A 23675-nucleotide genomic window follows, 5' to 3' on the forward strand; every position below is an offset into this window, starting at 1 on the left:
TCCCTTTCCCCCTTTTTGTTGTTGTTGCTGTTATGTCTATCTGGCTGTCAAGTTGCGGCTGCTGCTGGTTTTTCAGCATTTTCCGCTGGCTGTTGCCACCGACTCCTTCAGCAGCTTCATCAATGCCGGAAGCGTGAAAATTTACAGCCCAAAAGAAAGGGAAAAGTTCACAAATGGAAAATTACGGGTGCACACGTGCTCACACACACACGGACACACACGAACACACTCACATGTTCAATAGCCACCCCCCTGACCCACAACAACAACAACATCAACACACATTTTCCCAACCCCACGAACTCAGTCTCGTTTGTCATTTCAGGTTGTTTTATTCAATTTCGAGGCAAGCGAAATTCGCCAAAAAAAATTAAAATGAAAGCAAAGGGAGAGATGGTTGCGAAAAAAAACTCTTTGAAAATTCAACGCGCTGAATGTCATGCGATATGTCACACATGTAGCCCGACTGCCACGCCCCCTCCTTCCCCTTTATTTTATTTTTTTTTTGGCGAACCGCTGCCTTATCGGCTGCCATATTAATGTACTGGAAATTTGCCATTTTTCCTTCTGCCCAACAAAATAAATGTGAAACACCCCGAAATGGGTTGGGCAAGAAAGGAGCTTTTCAGTTAGTTGTCAATGTTCTTTAATCTTGTTTAGAGCGAAGAGCAAAGATAAAAACCATTAAGCATAAATATCAGTTGAAATATATATTATTCTGCAGACAAACACACTTAAGGAAAAATAAATACTGCAAAACAAAAAGAAACCAAGTTATAAAAGCAATGATTCTTTACCAAATATTTTGTTTGTATATTTTGATATCTGATAAGATAAACATTTGCCTGAATTTATATTGCAACACTTATTATTGGATTTATGAAGAATTATAGGTAAAAAGCAAGACACAGTTTGGTAAATGAATTCTTTAAAATATCATATTTAATCAAAGTTTTAGATTAGATTTTCAAATTAAAAGTTTCTTAAATGTTTTTGTTGGATTAAAATAGATTGTAAAATTTTTGCCTCTTAAAATAGATAGTATAATTTTATTATTTTTACTGACTCATAAAATATTCCTCTGACATATTTAAACCGCTATTATTCTGCATCTGAACATCTTTTTATGTGCTGACACTTTGGCAACCTTTGGCCATTCAATGCCAACGATGCGTGTCCACAGTCGATTCTAATCAGAGAACGCCAGTCGGGCAGCAAAAGGCAACAAAATGGAGAGCTGAATTTCCATTCTTTTTGTCGGTTGCACTCGACTGAATTTCATTTGCCAACTGGCAGCCATGGAAAAAGGGTCAGTTTTTGGGTCCGACCGCTGCTGATCCTTTTGTCAATTGCCTTGGGTTCTTGATTTTTGCCGCCGTTCTTTCTCTGACTTTTTTAGCTTTCAAGTCAACCAATGACTTTTGGTTCTGTAAGATTGCGAAATGTATAGATTGACTGACTGCTGATATTGTCGTTATTGGGTAAATCCATTGATTGTCTTCGTCAATGGTAATGGGGTTTTCTTTAGCCATGAGTGATTGTCGCAGTGAGTTTGAGATATTTGAGTAATTAAATGAGCAGTGAGGAAGTAAGGGGACCCAATCGAATTAGATTGGTGAAGTGGAAAATAATACAAAGGATGTGTAAAATTAATTATAGAAAGAAGGTTGATATTAGGGTCTTCATAATTTATTGATGATTTATAATTTTCTTTTATTAATAGTATATTATAATTTATAGAATTGAGTTAAGGACTTCAATTCAGCAATTATTATTACTACATTTGTTATAAGACTTAATTCCAAAATATGTCATTTAAAATTGGACAATTTTCCTCCATTAGTTTGTTTACCAATAAACCATTTTCCCAACAACATTTTCCAAACTTTCCCAAATAGTTGTGTCTTGAAAGTTTCCCCCATTAACTTGAATGTGTCCTTGGTGGATCATAAATCTTGAAAAATAAATAGCATTTCTCTTTGTTTTTCCCGCCCATTTAACATCCCTTTTCCGCCCACGTAGCCCATTAATTTCTTGTGCCATTTTAATTTCGCTTTCGTTTTGGTAGACGCTGCAAGGCCAAATGCAACAACATCTAAGGCTGCGTCTGGGGAAGCCCCGTGGAAATGAGTGGAGTGGGTGGAAAATGGCAAAGAAAAACTGTTGCATTAAAAGGCAAGGCAGCCGCTACGTCATCGCTGTTGCTGCTGTGAAAATGAGCCAAGTTGCTAGTTAGTCAGCGTTCGCTTTTTCTCGCTGCTGGGCTCCGCTTGTTTCATTTCATTTATTTCATCCCGCTGCCTGCAGAATTTCCACAGCTTTTCCTTCTCTTCTGGGGGCTATAATTTCATTCGCCCATTAAAAATTTACTTTGCAACCCACTCGGCGAAGTTGCTGCTGCTGCTTTTGGTGTTGCTGCTGTTGGTGTTGCAGGTTGCTGGTTGCTGGTTTTCCGCTGTCGTCCTGCGTCGGCGTCGGCGTTTGTTAGTTTGTTTTTGGGACCAAAGCCGCAAGAGAGAGCGGCCCACTTTTCTACACCCGCCAAATGAATGGCAGTGAACAAAGGCACGGAAAAAAATGAAGGCCAAACAAAGGTGGCATTCTAAAACTTAATAATTAATAAATTGTAGCTGTTTTTTGTTGTATCTAAAAAGCAATTCTACGTCGATGGTAGAAAAATATGCATACCTTTTCAAGAAGAATTTTAGGTCCTGTTTTTCTCGAAATATTACATTTACATCCCCAACCAACAAGTACATAATTTTCTGGCCTTTTTAAATTAGTTAGTATATTTAAATAATGCAAAAGAGTGGGTGAAAAATTAGAAAATTAGAATTTTAAAATTACTTGTATTTATGTTAGCGGAAGAAGTTACAATATTGGTTTTAGATATTAATACTGCCTTAATTTGAATATTAAAAGTTATTCTAAATAAATTTTTTTTCTAATTAAAAAACTATAAATATTTCCGTTCACAAATTCTTCTAAAAACAAAACAAGATTGTAAAATGTTCAACTATTTATTCCAAAGAAGGTAATTTTTAAATAGAATCTAATTTCGAGTTAATTGATACTTGATTTGAATCCCAAATTTTATCACCGTGTGATAATGAGAGTTTTCCCAGCTGAAGCGGACTGAGACGCCTGCAGCGCTGCCTCGGTCGACGTTGGTGTGAGGGAGCTGCGCTCATTTTCATTTTCATTTTCGTTGATGAGATATTGGTTTCGGTGTCTCTGTTTTTCCTCTCCCTGGGAAGCGTGATGATGATGAAGCTGGCGGGAGTGAATTATTTTAAATGTGGGTTTCAAGGTCAAGGTGACGGCGGTTATTGTTTTGCTTTTCGCGCTGCCGACGTCGCAGTCGCTGACTCTGCTGCGTTCATTAAGCGCCGGCAGCGACGCCGACTTTTCTTCTTGGCTTTTCTTTCTTGATTAGCATAATGAAGAGGTGAATGAACCGGCGTTTCAAAGCAACTGGTGTCTGTTGTTGTCTGCTTTTAATTATCATTTGTCTCTGTTTCTCTGTGAATTTTGCACTGATTTTTGTTTTTGTCCCGAGGAAAAGTATTGCCTACTTGGAGGCGCCATTTGCCGGGAAATTCTCCCAGGGCGCATTCGATAAAATTGCGAAAATTGTTGAGGGACGAAAGGGAGTGGGGGTGGAAGTGGAAGCGTCGAACGTCGACGACGCACATCAAAATATGCAAATTGGAATTTCAAAAATACAGCAATATTGCTGAAGCCTTCAGCTTCCACTCCACATCTCCGGCGAATCGGCCCGAGCTGCCACCCCCTTTCTACGAGCATCCACACCCAGCCACCCCATCACCCAGGGCACATACTTTTGTATGTGTACACAGATATCTATCCGACAGTAATCACTCGAAAGAAGAACGTTGGGAGCTTGAGGCACACTAAAATTAAACTGCACAAAATGAACTGAACAATTTTCATAATAACTTTAATTTTAATTTTGTTTTTTGTTGCAGTATTGGAAAGTAGAAGTTCAAAAACGTTTGATATTGATTGATATTGATAATACGGGATGAAATATAATACATAATCTGGATAGCAAACTAGGGAAAATCTCATAGCGCACAACTATTCTGTATTTGCTTTTTATAACACGCGTTTTATAAAAGTGATTTTATTGTAATTAATTTCGAATTTCTGAAACGAGTTTATTTTTTGTTCTTTTTTGGTCAAATATTAGCTTTAATAATGTCTTAATTTAAGATTCTTCATTGTACATAAACAGATTGTATAAATGGTTTTTGGGCTTATTAAATCTAACTATTTTTAAGACTAACTATTAACCAAATTATTGTAACAACGATTTGGGCTTAATAAACTAAATTATTCCTCAATAAAATACAAATTAAAAACTTCCCAACTATTTTGTGTTTATATTTTTATTCCTTGAAAAATTTTTGCTTTTGGATTTTCCAGACTTCACTGTACAAAGTTATCTATATAGTTAACCCGATTTTTGGGCGCATGCAAATTTCGTCGCCCTGCGGCGGCGACGTCGCTGCCAGCGTCTCTGCCCGAGGAGCAGATAGAATGGGACAGAGCGAGATGGCAGAGGATGGAGAGAGAGAGAAGTAGTGGGTGGGTGGGAGTTAAGAGTACGGCTGCCATTATTCGCCTTTGGCCTTTGCTACGCTGCTTCTGTTTTCCGCAGCAGGGGAAAACTCTCCGCCCGACAGCGACGCCGGCAGCGACGTCGCCTTTTCGACCAGTGCGCATGCGCGCTGCTTTCCGCTATTTTGCATCCCTTTCGCACTCACGCGCAACCAATTGCAACCCCCGAAAAGCAGCGCTGTCGCTGCGTTCCATTTCCCAGACGTTTACTGCGGGAAAAGCGGAAAAAGCGTGGTGAGGGGAACGCTTTGGCATTCGGCACGAGGAAATTAACGCCGGGTAATGAATGAAAATGAAAATGAGAAACAAAGACGGGCGAAAAATTACCCAAAATGAAGTTTTCCAGCAGAGAAAAGTGCAGCAACTGCGACGCAGGCAGCAGCAGTAGGAGAAACGGTCGGAAAACCCATAGGAAAATCGGCAGCATATTTAATGACGTAATGCGGCGTCGGCGTCGCAGCCTCTGCTTCTGCCAGCAATTAAGCAACAGTTAAATTAAACGGGTTTCTAGTTCAAGGACACGACCCAGCGACGACGTGCCGGCACAACAACAACAGCAAGGACGACCGGGGAAAATGGGTGAGTGGGTGGTCGGGCTGGTTGGTGGGTGGGTGCCGCCGTCGCTCTGTTTTTAATTGAGCAGAGAAGTGGGGTAAGGGGTGGGAATTTTCGGTCTTTTTTGGAGGAATGCCCAATTGACTACCGCAATATGAAATTAATGTGTAAGGAAGTAAGTGCATATACAATTGATTAGACAAAACTTTTTGTTAATAAGGCATTATAAAAATAAATAAGAAATTAGTAAACTTAAATTTTTTCATACTGTCAATACATTTAAAAATTTCGTAAATAAAAAGAAAAGCCCTAACCAATTTAATTGCATCGTTTTTAGGTTTAGTTAATACAACATTCAGCATTGGATTTTAGGTGGCATAATAATTATACTCCAAACTATCCAAATGATTCAAAATTATGCTTATTTCTGGATGAATTTAATGCTTAATTCGGTTTAATAACCGATAACAGCTAAAATTTGTAAAAACTTAATGGATTTTCCCACAATATTTTGATTAATTAATGGAACAACAATAATGTCCTTGTCATTTGTATCAGTAAGCAAAATAAATAATGCATTCCCAATTTTTTGGATTTAAACATAAACATATTTTTGGGAAGTTTTATTCTTTGATTTTAATTTTTTTTTTAGATATTTATCAAAATAATTAACGAACATTTAATAAATAAATATAAGTACTTTTTGTTAGATAATGGTTTCTTAAATCTTCTAATCAATTAGCTCCGGCCAGTGTTGTTTCCCCTTCTCTCTCTAATTTTCGCCCTCTCTCACTTGCAAATTTAGTAGCCGGCAACACGTGCTTTTTGGCCATTGCGAAACACCGGCAACGTCACGACGCTCATTTTCATTTGTGCGATTTTCATTTTCATTCATTGCGCCCACACCAGCGCACAGCTGGCTGGCTTTCCCCTCTCCCTTTTCCACCTCATTTTCCATTTCCCACTTTCCGCCCCCCACATCCCCCGCTCATTGCTCTCTCTCCACACTTTCCACGGCTAATGACGATGGCAGCAACAGCTGATGACGCCGCCGCTGTTCATTTTCTTTTTAATTTTCCGCGACTTGTTTTGCGCGCTCTCCTTGGCTTTATTTTTATCGCCAGATTCGCGGCCGGCGGAAAAACAGCTGTTCATTAGAAGGAAATGCGAGGGAAATTAGAGCTGAAAGAGTTGGATTGCCAAGATTTTCCCGCTTAATTGTGGGCGGGGGAGGAAAAGCTTAAGGGCATCATCGATTGCTTTCCAAGCGGTTAATTTAAGAGTGGGCGATTGCAAAACTCCACTTAGAAAAAGTATGCACTTATAGTGCTAAATTAGAAAAAAGGTTTAAGCTCTTTTTTATAATTTTGGAGTTTTTTTTTGTTGCAATTGCATAAAAGCTTTTATTAAATATATGCAGATATTTTTATTAAGGTTCCAATGTGTCAAACTTTTTTCCTTTGTTTATTTTTAATTATAAAATCTATAAATTAATAAATATGTCGTAACAATAATAATCCATAATATTTAAGTTAATTTTTCCTAAACAAATAATGTATTAATTTAAATCCCCTTTTTCTAAATGTGGATATAAGTAAAGGGAAGGAATAAACACGAAGCCTGTGAGCTGAGCCCGTCCAACAATCGCAACATAAAATGTATAAGTATGCATAAAAGAATTTTTCTTTTCTTACACTTTTCCTCCAGCTTTTCCCCCTTTACAGCTTTGTTGTTGGCTGTTGGCTCGTCGTGGAGAACGTCTTACATATATTTTTATGAGATAAAATAGAAAATTTTGTTATCAGGCAGCAGCGGCAGAAAAGGATATAAAGCAGCGGCACTCACACACAGCTAAACACACATTCTAACACACACACACACACGTGGACACAAAGGCCCCACTTGAAATGGCAGCCACCCCCCTGCAACCCCCCAGCCCCTCAAACCATCACCATCAACCGCACTGAGTTGCCAGTGCCAACGGAAAATGTCTTCGGGTTGAGTGCTTTTCCGGGGAAAATGTAATTTTCTCATGGCAGCCAACCTTCGCCGTTCGTTCTTGGTTCTGGCTTTTCCTCAGCCCGCTTTTCCCGCTTTTCCCACTTTTCCCGCCTTTCCAGAGTGAAGCGTCGAACGTGGCACGATTGAAGTGTCGGTTGGGTACCTAGGCGAGAAAGGAAACTTAAAGGATGCTCACAGCCAGCGCTTTTCCCCCGAAGAGCAGTCCCCCATCTTGACAGTTTCCTGTTGCCCTTTTTCGCCAGCGCCTTGCAAATTGCTCACGCTTGCCAAGTGTGTGCGTGCATCGGTGTGTGTATACACTGTGATCAAACTCGGAGCCCCACTAATATCACTAGTATCTAACCAATGGACTGAAATCATCATCTTGGAAAATACATCAAAGCAAACTACGTTACATTTCATACACAAAACCCTAAATATAATTTATATATCGAACATTACTTTGAAATATAAAAGGAAAAGCCCCTTAATAAATTTTAACAACTTGTTTTTTTGTACATTCATTTTTGTATCGTGAATCGTAAGTAATAAAAAATAATATAATATAATATGAATATGAATATGACAACAAAATTATATTAAATATATATGTATTTGAAAAATATGAATAAACAAAAAATAGTTACTAAACAATTTTGTTTTTATTTGTGGGCTATTTTGCATTCCAGATTATTATAGTTTGTAGTAATTAAAAAAAATCATAAAAATGGTCTTTGGGTATCAATTGTCTCAACTACTTGAACTATTTAATTGACATGCATGCTTTTAAAATTAAAGCTTATATTTATTGTGCTAGTCGCAGAGGTATATTTTAGTTATTCACAAAAAATAATTTTATTTTATTTTTCTTATAAAATTTTATTCAGTTTTTAATGCTGTGATGATATACACTTAAAAATATTTTTAATATTATCTTAACGTAGCAAATCGTAGCTTTCTTCGCTCAGTGTTTATGGCATTGTCCTGACTGCTGCTGATGTTGCTGTTACTGTCTTTGTCATTATCCTTTTGGGGTATTGCGACGTGTCAAAGCAACAACGCCGTGTCCTGCCCCTCCCTCCCTCCCTCCAAGTTAAATTTCCCCTCCTGGCATCCCCCTACTTTTGCTGTGTGTGCAGTAGCATCCATCAATTTGATGGATAAATATATGCAAATTGTGTATTAGCTGTCGCTGTTGTTGTTGTTGCTGCCGCTGCTGTTGTTATCCTTTAGCAAACAGACACACACAGAGCGAGCGAAAGAGATGGGAGATGGGAAGGAGCTGGCGCAGGACACCCACAGCAACATCAATAGTCGCCCACAAGGATGGCATGGAAATGAATTTGGCACACGTGTAGTTGAGCACTTCTTCTCTAGCTTTCAAGCATTTTCTCCCGATATCTCTGTGTGCATTTGGTTTGTCCTGAAAAGTCCTCTCGATTCCCCTTCCCCTTCATCACAGAACACTTTCGGTTCAATAAATCATCCTAACTGCCTGTCGAAATGGAATTTCTCAAGAGCAACTTGAGGAGATGAATATGTATACACAGACGTAGCAGAATTGTCAACCTTCCCAGCGAACTCCGCTAATTGAATTACCTACGAAATTCACACGATCTGCAGCCCTTTCACTTTTCACAATTTTCATTTGTTATTCTTTTTTATTTTGTTTGGAAGGTAAGGTAAGGTCGCATGCAAATTCCTTGAGAGGGTTGCAAAAGGAAACTTGATTTATATGCAAAATCATCAACGGACAATGGATCTGGAGGATCGACAAAATACAACATAAAAAACGATCAAATGTCGGCCCGATTGTTGCCTCATTTGCATGCGAATGCCGCTGCATGAGGGAAAAGCTGAGGGAAAAACCTGAGGCAGATGCGAGTGCGACATGTCAAACTGTGAAAATTAATATTTTCGCTTGTTCTGGTTGCTCGCGCAGTTTCGCAATTTCGCAATTTGATGACGCTGCGCAAAAATTATGCAAATTTATTCTCGCACCGCACACACAAAAGAAGTTGTAACAGTTTTCCCTTGCTCGCAAGGTGTGAAAGGGTTTTCCTTTTGTTTAATTAGCACACAAAGGCGAAGGCTCAGGACCTTGAAGGGCAAAGGGGCGATCGGATGGGGTGCGAATTTGTGCCCTGTGATTTCTAGCTGCTTGCTATGGCACTCTGTTTTTAAAAAATAAATACTATTTAGCTAAAACTTTAAATAAGGCTTAAATTAACTTTATAAATATGGATATAAAGACACAATTTAGTTTTGATTGCTTTTTAAAAATGTAAATATTTATAAAATCTATTTTATTTTTGTTCAAAATAAGATTATACGGATAAAGAAATTTGCGAAACATCGCTCTCGAAAGCACATTGCTATGCCACTTATCCGACACTTAACATGATTATCGAACTATCAAAAAAAAGGATTACAAATGAATAGGATAACACAGGAGTTAGAAAATCAAGGCTTTTTAAACCGATATTAAATACAAATCAAGCTATTGAAAACTTTTAAATTTACATAAATCCAAAATGAATAAAATACAAACAACTATTTCTCTGCCAATTTATTTATCCAAAAGATTCAATTTCAGCGCAGCAAATTCTAATGCCAATAAATCATCCCTTGAAAATTTGCCAACAAACTACTGGCGCCATCTAATGCACAAACAAGGAAGCCGAAGATGAATCAAGCAGTTCACAGGATGCTGCAGTGCACAAGCAGTGCCCGAAAAGGACCAAAACAATTCAATTAAAATTGACTTTAAAAATGCCAGCATAAATATTACTTTAAGTGGACCTCAAGCAATTATCATTTTGCATTTTTAGCGAGATAATGCGAAAATTAATTTCAATAAATTGCAACAAGCGACCGTTTCTGTCCTGATAAATTGTGCGAATATTTACCGGGCATATTTCAATGCTGTACTTGCGGCAATTATTAAAAAGCAATTAATAAACGAGCGATGGCAACAAGTTGCAAGTTGCAACTTTGCAATTATGCGCTGGGCAGGCAGTATAAAAATAAAAATGAATTATGTTGTAAATGCCGGACATTGCCAGCTGACCAAAGCCGGTTGTAATTTCAATGGTTAATGAGAGAATACCGCAAGTCAGGCCAAAACAGCTGCTCCTCGAGCTGCGCATTAATTTCAAAATAAACGCTCTTAATGCCCAACAAGAACCCATACCCAATATAGGCTTCGATTTGATGATTGCTCGTTAATTTGCGTTAACGATCCAGGGTGAGGTCTTTCGGCCCGGATCGGATCGGTGGGCAAAGCAAACAAGTTAGCCATCCATCGACTCTGGCCCCGGCAAATTATCTCCTCTTTTGCGGATCGCATCGGATGGAATCATATGGGATCGGAGGGCCAACGGGATAATCGCCAGTGTAAACACGCATCGGTTTGCGTGCCAAAGACACGTACGCAGCAGAAGTCCCTTTCGCTGATCGCCGATCAACTGACCAACTGGCTGACTTTTGGCATACACAGGAAAAAATATATTTCCTAGCTTATTTCTAACTTTAATTAACAATAAAACATACCCTAATGCTTAAAAAATTGAGTAACAAAGTGTAGAACAAAATAGATTTGTTCTAATAAAATGTAAAATAATTTTTTTTGTAAATTGAATGAAAATTAGTCAAGGTATTCTTGAGTTTTAAACTACTCACAATGAATTGTCAACAGCAAATGTATGTTATATTTGTTTTCAAGTGTCTAAAAACCGGCGTTAGGACTCGCACCGTTGGGCAAACAAAGTGGAGGGATTCTCGAGGAGGGGACAGAACACTCGCCGAATGAGGAATGCTGTTGCAGTTATATAGCCCCTTACCCACTCCGCATTCATTCCCCTCAAATTATGTGTAATTAGGCTTGAAGTCGTTGTCTTCGACTGGTGAGAAACAAGATCGGGAGTTGAGCTTTTATGTACTTGGCGCTTCCTGTGGCAAGTGTAAAAGTGAAAGTCCCCATCAGAAGGGGCACATAACTGGTTCTCAGGCATCAAAAGCGAACTGAACCTGGTCGAGGTTTTTCTGCGAAATGAGTTGTTATTTTATAATTAGAGGGGCTAAGTGATTTTACGGAAGATAGCCACTGTTTTTCATTCAGAAAGAAACACTTTTGTGTAGTGAGAAAAAACGTTGGTAAAATACTTCCCTAGAAGTAATAAAATTATTGCCTATTAAATTATTAACTGACATTTAAAAAGTTGCTGTTAATTCTCAAATTTGTACTTACATTAAAGGGCAAAACTTCTGAGCAAGAGTTTAATAATCCCATACTTATTCAGATCTCTTAGAGTCTTATCGTTGTATAATGTTAATTAAATTTCTTATTAAATTAATTTTAACAAAATTGTCCTTGTTCAAAAATGTTTTTTATAAAAACGTTCTCCCTGTTTCGTAAGAAATTCAATTTCATGACTTTGGCACATAAAAACGCATCGCTCCAAAACGGAATTAGCATTGTAATAAACCTGCGGCTATGCGAAAAAACTGCAACTTCCATGTAGTGTTCGCGTTCTAATTACAATGTTTGGAGTTATGGCTACACACACGCAACGTATGCAAATTCCCGCATCGTTATGTCTTCATAAAGATGGCAATCGGCTTAAAAGCTGCTGCGGCCGAGTGGTGCGAGCCATGTAAACTGGGCCAACAACACCCGACCATTAACTAGTAATAATAACAGGTCATGGAGGGGTGTAATGCATGTTATTAACAATATTTTTAAATGTGCACTGTGCGATGGCGACACTTTGCATGATTTTCCGCTCGACTGGATGGTTAAGTGGGACTTGGGAGTTGGCAAAAAAAAGGAAGGAATGGAAAGAAAAGGGTTAAGGGCCCTCGATGCAGCCGTCGCTCGGCCAAACGATCTGTTAATAAACACCTTCCCAATGCTGCTGCAACTTCCACTCGGTCTCTGCCCACATACTTCGGATGTATGTGCATTATTTTAATGACAGCCCCAACATGGTTTTTTTTTTGCCAGTGACGCACGCCTCAGACATTAAAACCGACAACGAGGAGAACAACGACAACGACAACGACAACCATGATGACAGCTCTGGACTTCGCCGAAAATGCGAAGGACAACATCGCTGAAGCACTTGGTTTTTCTTCTTTTTTCTGGGTAATTGCAGGGGGACATTCACCGCCAAAAGGAGGAGTCCGTTAAGGGGATATGGGGTTTGGATAGTCGGGGTTTCGGGGATTGGGGGATTCGAGGGGCTGGAGGCGTTGCACAACCTCAATGAGCGGAGTGTTGTGTGTGTCACTCGATCGAAAGTTGTTGCGCCGATGCTCCCGAAAATTAAGTAGGCTGCACGCACGCGGTCTCATTATTGGGTCAGCAAACTGGCTCGATGATGGATCGATCGCGTATGCCATTAAGGCTACAGACAAGTGCAAAATATTAGACCAGAATACTCATTTCGATTAAAAAAGCAAATCGAATTACTCTGAAGTAGTCTCTATTTTTTAGAGAACAAGAATTAATTGCTTTTAATAAATATTAAATTAAAAAACCTACAAAATTATAGGTAAGTAATAATTGTCAAAAATTATTGTCAAAATATTGCGCAACTTTATTTTTTCTCTTTTCATTATATAAATATTTTGTATTTCAAATATACTCGTATAAAAGGGTGCACCATAATTTTATAATCAATTATGACATTTCTTTCTTAAATATCTTGTATCACATTTTAATTTGTCTAATTATAAATAAAAGTTTACAAACCTTTAAACCATCATATTTATTTTTAAAGTTTCTTCAGTTATCTTTATGGAAAAAAGTGCTTTATTGTATGAATTCTTGGGTTGATTTATTGGGGGTTACAAAATTTAATTTTCTTCACTTTGGAAAACTTCTAGTATTTTACCCATAACTGTATAAATATCCCCCGGTGGAATTGAAAGAACAAGACATGCAAATGGCAATTGCAAAGTTGCAGTTGTTGATTTTGGCTTAATGAGTTTGTAGTTGATCGTAATCATATAGCACGCCCCAGCTGTCCTACATAGAGGACTACATACGGGCGAAACTTCAAATTATTGGATATAGTTAGCCTAAAGGTTTTACAAGCACTGGATGCCACTCAACGCTAGAGGGCGCTGCCAAAGAGTTGATATTGATTTAGGGGTTGCTCAAAAGCGATTGGAAGATCAATAACTAATTGGAAACGAAAAGAGAAAAGAGAGGAGAATGGAGAATGGATGGGATCAAAATCAAATAACAGGCTCACCTTGTAAAAGTCGTCTGACCCATGACCTCATACAATTTCACGGCTCAGTACACGAGAAGGATAAACAGGAGGACAAACACGCATTAGCCCACGCTCGGCTCCAATTTCGAAAAGCCATTAAAAGGCCCCGGGCAGAACCAGTCAGTCAGGACGGAGCAAACAAACAAACTAAGCGAACTCAAACTCGAGCCCTCGGGCAGAAAGGACCACTCTATGTCTATGTTGGGCCACTCTAACCCTTTCCCCCAGCCTCAAAAACACTACCCGTATTTATCTCCCTCCCTTCGCATCACCATCCTCAGCATCCCCGGGCTTCCTGTCAAATCGTCATGATTTAATGAAAAAATCAAGTGAAAAAAACTTATTTGCATAGGGATATAATTTAGCATTAAACGGGCATGGAAAAAAAAGGATTTTCAAGCGAGATTTCGCTTTTTTCTTTTCATTTCCGTATTTTTTTCCTCGCTTATTATTCCTGTGATAGGAAATGGCTCATTGCTATCTGTTTGTCTGAGATTAATATGCCGTGCATCTGTCGGTTTGTTTTATGCCGGGGTTTGTCCCATAGATCTTTGCCCTGTCAGTCGGCTTTCAGTTTTCGGTTTATCGTTTTTGGGATTTTTTTGTTTTGAACGATGGTTGGAAATTAGTATGGATACGATTTCACTTTTTTTCTCTTCTTTCCCCGCTTTTTTGTTCTCGTTTTTTGGCCTGCCTGTTTGCTGTAATCGATAGGATTGAGTTTCGCTGGTTAAACGAAGCGAGAAAATGGTTAGATCAAGATTTTTAAAAAGCTTAAACTTAGATTAGGTCTGCATTTGCATGCTCTTTAAGTAACGTTTATTTTTCCCAAAATCGTTGAATTTGTTTAGAAAAGTTTAAATTAGTCTTGTTTGTTTTGGTCTTCTTTGCTTTAAGTAAAGTAGAAATACACTACATTAAAATATCACATAGAGTGTTCACCTTATTTATATATTTATATAAGCCATAAAATGTGGTTATTATATGAAAAATATGTATTTTTCATTTGCGTTGATATCAGTTTTATTATAGCAAATCTAAAAAATATATCAACCTATTTTCTATAGCTGCTAAATACTTATAAATAAATACCTTCGCCACTTTCAGTTGCTTGGGCATTAATTTGTGGAATGCTTTTCTAATCAATCCAAGCTATCTCCATGGCCACAAATCCTTCGGCCGAAGTCCTTTCTTATCCGTAAGCTTGTCCATCTGAAAACCCCCTTAAACGTCCCAATACCCATTTTCTCAAGCTAAGCTACCAACTGAAATATTTATTAGAACTTAAATTGCCTTCTAATTACAGACGACGCCTTTGAATTAGCATTTCCATCGCGTTTCGCTCACCTGCCGTGCGTTCGCCCCCCGAAATATTGTACATCCCGTCCCCCACTAATGCCACCTTAATTCTGGGGTAAAAATAACATGAAATGGCCTGGCATTTACATAAGAAATTGGCTTGTAGAATTAATCCGCAATAAGCTCGCTGCTAGACATCGGCGGCGGCGGAGAGTGGAAATTGCCGTATTAGAAAGCAATTAGCATTCGAATCTCTTTCACTCGCGCCCACTCAAGACAATAGCCTCCGCCGGGGGCGTGGCACATTGGACGGGCATTAACTGGTGGCATTATCTTTTGGTTCAGCTCCTCAAGACTTACCTCGAATTCCACGGAATCTGTTTGGCCTGGGCTGTCTGGAAATTAAATTTCCGTTAAGGTTGACGCTGACGTTTGGCGGCGATTGGAAATTAAATTTACGGACACTTTGGCTTGGCAATGGAAGAAATTAAGTACACGGTAAGAATGGAAATAATTGGGGCTTAAAAGATTTGGGAAACCGAAATGGAAAATAAGTTTTAAGAAAGTTTTACGAACCTTAAATCTAGCTTTGTTATACAGAAGTTCGGAGATTAAAAGCTTGTAAAAGATAAGTGTTACATAGTTTTGAAAAAATAATGGCTAGCAAAATTGTGCCAACTTAAATTTAAGAAGAATATTTTTAAATCAAATTTTAATAGTTCAAAATTCTTTGAATACATTTTTTAATCAGATATTATTAATCTGATTTTATATATTTACAGAAAAGTATGCATTCTTTCTGACAAAGCTGATTTCTGTTGCCTATGAGTTAATGTAAAAAAAGGTCAAAAACATATTTGCAGCATTTTATGATTAGTATTACAAATTCAGATTTAGTATTGGTAAGAAAAAAGGATTTTAACTACATTAACTAACATTAACTACATTAACATAATTTTCCGTTTTGAGATCTGTATTTTTAGTATGGTTAGTAATACTTATATCTTGAAGTTCCTGCTTATTTTTTTCACTGTTACCAAATCAGCGATGTTGGCCTGCGTCGATGGTAAACAAACGCGCTTGGAAGCCATTAAAAATTATCATTTGCGCATATTGATTAGGACGCCGAAGCTCCTGAGACATTGGATTAGGCGGGCATCGAATGGGGGTGGGGGTGGATGGGATGTCCCGGGTGTCCTGGCAGTTGCTGTTTCTGTTTTGCTGCCAGGGAAAACAAATATCGATTCCATCCCTTAAGCCCTGCCACCCACACCGCCCACCACCCCCCAATGGCTGCCAAACAAAGGAAGTGAACCGAGGAGGAAAATAAAAAAAAAACGTCGGAATGGAAAAAAACCACCCACCCACGGGTGGATTTCACCCCTCGCGGGCGAATTTCCACCCCCACCCACAGCCTGACAACGCCAGACGACGCTGACGAAGTTGACTCCGGTCTCAGGACTCTGGGAAGCCAGGACTTCAGGACTCCAGGACATTCAGGACTGCAGGACTCCTGGACTCAGCCAAGCAGCGAGAGCAACCATTAAAATTTCGAAAATCCATCATTGGAAAAATGGTCGAAAAAAAGCTGAGTAACAACAACAACGCACCACTTCCGTGGCCATGTTTTTTCACTCTCTTGTATTTGGATTTTTGTTTTTTTTTTGCCTTAATTGAGGGTGGCGAAAATGTCGATTTAATTTTTCAATATTCATAAATTTATGTGTGCGTTATTCCCTGTGTGTGTGTTCTGTTCAGTTCTCTCTTCCTTTTTTGCCGACGGCGTGTGAGTCCGGCTAAAAGTGATTTGATTTTCTAATTTGCAACGAATTTCGGTCTTCCAACAGTTCCCACCCACCCACATGTCTCGCCTTGGCCACCCACATCCCCGCCCCACCCCCTTTTTGGCAGGCAGGCAGGCAGGGCAGCCATGTAAACACAAATCCAATCAAATAAACGAAATTAAGTGCCACGTTGATTGGAGGCAAATCTGTTTTTCAGCCTCAATGATGACAATCAAGCGAAGTCCGCGCAGCCAAAGGGAAAAACTCAAAATCAAAATCCAAAACCTTGCGCAAAAAAAAAATAGAAGAAGAAAACTGATGAAGATTTTTCAGCAAACGCAGCGAAAAGCGAATATTATTTTTCAGCTGGAAATATGCCACACAAATTTGCATTAGGCACCTGTAATTTCCACATAGCCCACAGGACTCGCGGCAATTTCCCCTGGCTAAATCTTATCCCCAGTGGCAACCGGCGGGGGGATATTTTATATTTTGATTGTTATTTGTGGGGACAGTAAAAAAGCCAACAATGTGCGGTGCGTTTGGCTTGGCCAACTGTTGTGGCTTGGCCTTTCTCCCCCTCAAACCCCCTCCATCTACACCATAAATCCAACGCCCACAGGAGGCGGGACACTGGCTTTTATTACAAGTTTTCCGGGCAAGGTGGCCCACAGAGAGATAGAGGGAAAAGTGGGGGCTGGGCGAGTGGGGGAGATTGAAATGTGAAATATTTTTAAAAACCAATTTCGCTGAGCCTCGGCCCCAGCAACGCACGATGGGGATTGGAGCTGGGGTCCTCGAGTTGCCATAAAAGAAATTGTTTTTATGAATTTCATTGAAACGAGCCGAAAACAAAGACCACCGCCGCCAGTTGAAGTCCAAGTTAAAGAGAGATTCCTTGGAAGCACAATGAAATACAAGAAATAAGTTCACAAATAATTGTTACACAACGAAAAATATCGCTTTGTGAAACTGCACACCCAATATAAATAAATTAAATTCCAAGAAATCTTTCGTGGAACTCTAAAGAATATTTTATTTCATATCGGTTAATAAAAATAAAACTGCTTGCAGCGTTTATCAATATTTTAAGAACTTTTTGTCAACGAGGAAACTTTATCCGCATATTATAATTATCTACATGACAAAAAAACATGTTTAAGATCCTAGAACTTGTTAAAGGTCCAAAAAATTACCGTTTATGAAATCCAAGACCCTGAGGCTTAAAAACAATTGTATTTTGCTTATTAAAATTCAGAATTTCTTAAAAGTCTTTTCTGCAACCCCAATTAATCAAAAGTCATTAGAAGAAAGCGATAAAATAATCAAGAGCGATTCAAGGGCCTTGTTTACTGGTGTAATCCGCGCTGTCATAACTTCACCTCATAATTAGGAGAGCCAGCGGAAATTGGCAGACTTTTAACCCTCGACCTCGAAAAGAAAGAAAGGAGATTGGCACACAAAGCGAAAGGTGAAAGTGAAATGGCAAACACGGCAAACAACAAAGGGAATTAGCAAACATGACAATGATAATGCCAGTGACAAAAGGAAAGTGCGACCCCTGAAAATCGATTCGATTTTGCGACTTAATTGCTTTGACATTTGACTCTGCCAATTTGGCAAATCTCTTGCAAATCGATCAGGGGTAGATCGCCGGAGGGGTGGGGATTACAGGATATATAGGGGTTTATTGATTTTGGCAAATTGTTTGGGCGTCAACTGATTGACTTGTGGGGACTGTAAAACCTGTTGATGATAGTGGAAGAACTCTAGTTTGGTCCAAAGCACAAAAAGTTCCGAAAAGCAGCTGCCAGGAAGAGGATTCCTGTCTGGCAGAAGTGTAATTTTCGGCCTGGGAGTTTCTCACGGGCCTTTTCACTTGCATTATGCATGAGATTGGCTGGAGATTTCTGGAGAGGCTGAAAAAAGTGCCCACCCCTCGATCCTGCATCCTTTGAACGTGCCTGTCGCCTCTTTTGTGTCCTCTTCGCCGGGCTGCGTGACAGGAAGCAAATGTCCTGTTGTGTCACTCATATGCAAATTGCCAGGCATCCGTGTTTTTCTTTTTATTATTTTCTTTTTTCTCTTCGCCTTTTACTTCTTCCATCTGCGTCTTATTAATTAGAATAATAATTAATAAGGCAACTCCTCGACGGAGGCGCACGTGCAAAGTCGCTCAACCCTTCGGGGCGATGGCATAAATTAGTTGCCTCATTGCCAGGACCTTTCAAGGATACCTGCCCCGCAAGCCAAACCAATTAAATTACGAGCAAGCGGCCAAATGATGCGTACTTAAACACGTCGACGTGATGTGGAAATGTAACCAAATATGATTTTCCTGCCGACGAAGGGTTAATGGAAAACACGATTCGAATTTGCATATAATTTCTATTTAATTTAGGAGACTTTCACCCCAGCTGCCGGCCTGCCCAGCATCCCTCTCACATTTTCTTCCTCTGGCGGCCAATTAATAGCTAACATTTTTACTTTGACTACACAATTTTTTCGTTTTCCACCAAAAAAAAATAATAAAAAACGCTGCCGACGTGAAGTGAAAAAAAGAAAACCTTTCAATGTGCACACTTCCTGGACAGACAACCGCAACAACACCAAAAAAAGGACGCATCCTGTTTCAGCTGCTGTGTATGCAAATTTTTTGGTTCTAACCTTTTTTTCGTGTGTTTTTTTTTCCGGGTTGTTGCTGGCTGTGATGGAAAGTGAAGCGTTTTGTTGTCCCGACAATATGTAACTGACACTTGAAGGGGTGTTAGAGCAGCATCTCGATGTTTTTGCCCCGATAAAAACAACATTCAGTCGACGGGAAGCAATCTCTAATGTAAAAACTCCATTAGCAGTTCCTGTTTCTCATTCTTTGACCGCCTTTCCGCCGAAAAGTTGTCGCCTGTTTGATGATTCTGTGCAATGTAAGCCTGATTTATGATGTTCCAGCGAAAAAACCCACGAAATTCACTTTCAGGCCGCAATAATATACACTACAAGCTCTTCAAAATATAGCCAAACATTTTCCCAAAAAAATAAAGTAAAGTAAATACAAAAAATTTTGGAAAAAGAAAGGAAAGAAATCATCAGCACGTGGCTGAGCCAAATTGATATGCGCCATTAGGGTGGCTGAGAAAGTGATTAGGGTGGGGCTTAGGAAAAAATAGAGGATGGAAGGGGGAGCCCTAGACTAGAGCTCACTTTTTGTGGATTTTCTTGAGCAGCGGACACGTGTGTGTGAGTTGGCCAGAGTTCTACAAAGTCGAAGAAAATTATGAAAAAATGTGAGTCAGTTTTTGATATTTTATAATGGAAATTGCAATGACTGTTTAATAAGCTTATTTGAAGTCTTTCTGTTATTAGAATTGAAATAATTTAGAAATATTTGAATAGTTCATCATTTATTAGCAGGTTTTTTAATCACTTTACAATTGATATTGAACCGTTATCGTATTAAATGAATATTATTAATTTAAATCTGAAAAAGATCAAAATTTAAATTTCGTTTGTTGTTTAAAGTAAAGGATTTTTTTGCACTAGGATCCAAAAAACACATTGGAATCATATCAAGTAGGATTTAGTTTATCGACTCTTTACCTGTAAATTTAAAAAATATTTTGTTAATATAAACAAATAAACGTTGGACAATTTAAAGAGTATTTATAAAATTAAGTTTCGTTTATGACTTTATAAGTTGGGTATTAGAAAAGAGAATATTTCTTGAGCTGCGAAAACCCAATTTTAAAACTGATTTTAAGTTTTTAGTATATTTTCAGAGGCAAAGTAATTGTAGACTAATATGTTTTATAACTAATAACTTAGTTAATAACCTTAAGATACTCTCTGTTTGATTCCTGATTTTTATAAAACCCTGAAAAATAATTTTTCATCAGCAAGAAAACAGTCGAACGAATATGGCAACTCATGCGGACTTTCTTGAGGGGTTTTCACTTGGGGATGAGGAGGGATTTCGAGTGGGACAGGGTGGTACAGCACCTTAGCCATAAGCAATGATGAATAACGGTGCTTACGCTTCGGACATTTGATTAATGATGCGTTTACCGACCTCGCCGCCCCCTCAAGCCGCCTCATCATCCATCTTGGCCTTCGTCTTGCGCCCGCGCACTCAATTTTCAACGCCATTTTTTGTGGATTTTGGTGGATATTTTCCTTTTCTTTTTACCAAAGTACACTATTTTGGGTGCGTTTTAGCGGTGCGCGGGCTTTTTGTTCTTTATGCCCGGACATAACTTTATTTTATTAGCACTACGTGGCAATCTGCTGGATTTGCGCGGCATTAAAAGACAATTTTTACAACTTACCAGCGATGCTTTTTCATACTTTTCCCTCATTTTCATCGCCAGGGTTTTCCCTTCGCCTTTATTTTTTTTTTTTTACTATTTTTCATGGTCTATGGCCTGACAGACATAATTTTTTGTGGTCCCATAAATTGCGGGTCTGTTTATTAAATTCTTTTGCGGTAAGTTCATTAGACAAAGAGCAAAAATTAATCAGCTTTTCACCCCGCCCAAATTCACTCCTCACGTCCGCTCATCAGCAGCATAAGAACAGAGTAGGTGGCCTTAGAAAGTTGCACCGCGGTGTTCATATTGAGGGGCATCATTTTCCCCACCGAAAGTCCGGGTGTGGATTGCGAATTGCGGAGCATGAAGAGCAGGACTCGCTGTTCGGCAAGTGGCAGATCGTACCAGCGACAGGTGTAGATGATGTCACTGCAGTCCTGATTCTGGGTGGAAAATAAATCAATTAAATGGGGATGCGATTTCCCAGGTACCCACCGAACTATCCACCACAGTTCCCAAGGCGCTGAACATTAAAAAAGAGGCGACCGTGAATGTTAGGTAAACCTTTCCCGAGGGCCAAACCCCAATAAGAATGCAGTAAAGGATGCACAGGTTGCTCATACAGCAGCTAATCATCTCCACAAAGATCACTAGGAAGAAAACACGCTCCGAGCACTCCAGAAGTCTGGGAAAAAATGTTTTTAAATCCAATATTATTTGCTTAAATGTACACTTAATTTTTTATTTCAATGCAATTATTAAAAATAATTTTATCACACAAAAATAATGGTATTCTATCCGTTTTAAATATGTTAATAATACAATGCTATAGAATGGACAATTTAATAATACATAAACATATTTAATAAAACAAAAAATACATACAAGATTAATGCTTTTAAATAATTAATGTCAATAAAAATAATTATTAATTTATAGTCACTGGGGCATAAATAAACCTAATGGAAATAAATCCCTGATAGCCTTTCTTTTCTCTGTTTGACATTGACAAAATTATAGTATCTTAAACTAAGATATTGATAGCCATTTTGTACTTCTTATATGGCTAAAAAACTTATTTACCTTAGATACTTCTTGTGCCAGTTAACGATGGCAACCATATCTTCATGGACATCTTCGCGTAAGATCCTCTGTCCATTTAAAGCCTCCAATTTGGCGTCTAGGTCCTCCAGCTTGCATTTAAGGATATTCTTTACCAGTGGCGCATTCGCAATGAAGACGAAAATGTACATGTCGGCAGCGAAGTTTCCGAAAAACCCACACACAATGCAAGTGGTGTGCAAGGCGGTGAGGATCCAGTAGCCCATAATCGTTTTAGGGTTGAGACCCGGAACCAGAAATTGCATAACCATCAGCTTTTCGGAATATAGAGCATAATATGCTGCCGGGAAAATAATACAGGCCAAATGGGCGCTGAGATGGACTGAGCCAAATCCTTTTACGCTGGTTATCAAGAATTTCAAGGCATCCTGGAGAGCTTTTTTATAATTTGGGCCTTGGTTTTCGTAGCTCTCATAGGTAAAATGTAGAAAATCCCACACTTCCAGCAAGTATCTATAGATTGTACATTTAATAACATTAAAATTATTAATATTTATAAAAAATGTATTGTTAAAGTTTCGAGCTAAGACCAAAATCATTAAAACCATTTGTTTCTATAAAAAAACAAGAGAGAACGCTATAGTCGGGTGCCCCGACTATCAGATACCCGTTACTCAGGTAAAGGGAGTGCGAGGGAGATGGAGATAGAAACTTTGATCACGCATAACTTCTTAACGAATGGTCCGATTTGAAAAAATTCTTCTACATTTCGATAGGTATTGATAAACACAATAAAACTGCATTTTTACTTTTCCGAAATATTTAAATTTTTAAAATCGTATATAAGCGATTGTGGGCGTTAAAGGGGGCGTGGCACCTTTTTGAAACAAACTTGCGCTGCGTAGGAACTCCTAAAATCTACATGCAAAATGCCAATCTTCTAGCTTTTATAGTTTCCGAGATCTCAGCGTTCATACGGACAGACAGACGGACAGACGGACAGACGGACAGACGGACAGACAGACGGACAGACGGACATGGCTAGATCGACTCGGCTAGTGATCCTGATCAAGAATATATATACTTTATAGGGTCGGAAACACTTCCTTCTAGCTGTTACATACTTTTGCACGAATACAATATACCCTTTTACTCTACGAGTAACGGGTATAATAAAAATAAAGAAAAAACTTTTTGAACTATTTAAAAATTACTGTTTTACATTTATTAAACTTGGACTATGTGATTTGTCCTACGAACGATAGACCTATCGTTTGTTTTTAATATGATAATATATTTATAATATTTCATTTTATTTTGTTTTAATTTTTGTTTGTATTTATTTTACTTGCGGTACATTAGAACGCAGAAGAGCTTGGCGCTCCCTTGGATCGCTGCTCCTCCCTGGCAGGCGGATTGCACAAGGACCAGCCAATCGCCGTCGATGACCACGCCCACATACACCGTGTATCCTGTGCAGAGCAGGAACATGCTGCACACGCAGATCACATTGTAGGTCCACCAGGACATCTTGAAGTCCGGATCGGTGATCTCCGCTCCCACAAACCTTGCACAAAAGCTAATCGCATTGGTTATGGACTGAAATTTCTTGAAAACGCTTTCCTCTGCATTGGTATCGTTTTTAACGACTTGGGTTATCATTCTCTGACTTTTTGAATTCACATAAATCGGTTTGATTTCTAATAACTAAGTGTCTGGTTTTTGACTCGTCCGCGGACCTTTTA

General features: G+C 38.8%; 1 protein-coding gene across 1 annotated transcript; it reads right to left on the minus strand.

Annotated features, from left to right (window-relative positions):
- Window positions 1-21098: 21098 nt before the first annotated feature.
- On the minus strand, window positions 21099-23592 carry LOC108051797 (odorant receptor 67d-like). Its single transcript, XM_017134015.1, has 4 exons — window positions 23279-23592; window positions 21952-22443; window positions 21364-21553; window positions 21099-21311 (listed from the first exon to the last, which is right to left on the minus strand). The coding sequence occupies exons 1-4, from the start codon at window positions 23590-23592 to the stop codon at window positions 21099-21101; spliced, it is 1209 nt and encodes a 402-aa protein (XP_016989504.1).
- Window positions 23593-23675: the final 83 nt, after the last annotated feature.

Source organism: Drosophila rhopaloa, unplaced genomic scaffold, assembly GCF_018152115.1.
Source record: "Drosophila rhopaloa isolate 14029-0021.01 unplaced genomic scaffold, ASM1815211v1 contig_163, whole genome shotgun sequence".
NCBI classification, from domain to species: domain Eukaryota; kingdom Metazoa; phylum Arthropoda; class Insecta; order Diptera; family Drosophilidae; genus Drosophila; species Drosophila rhopaloa.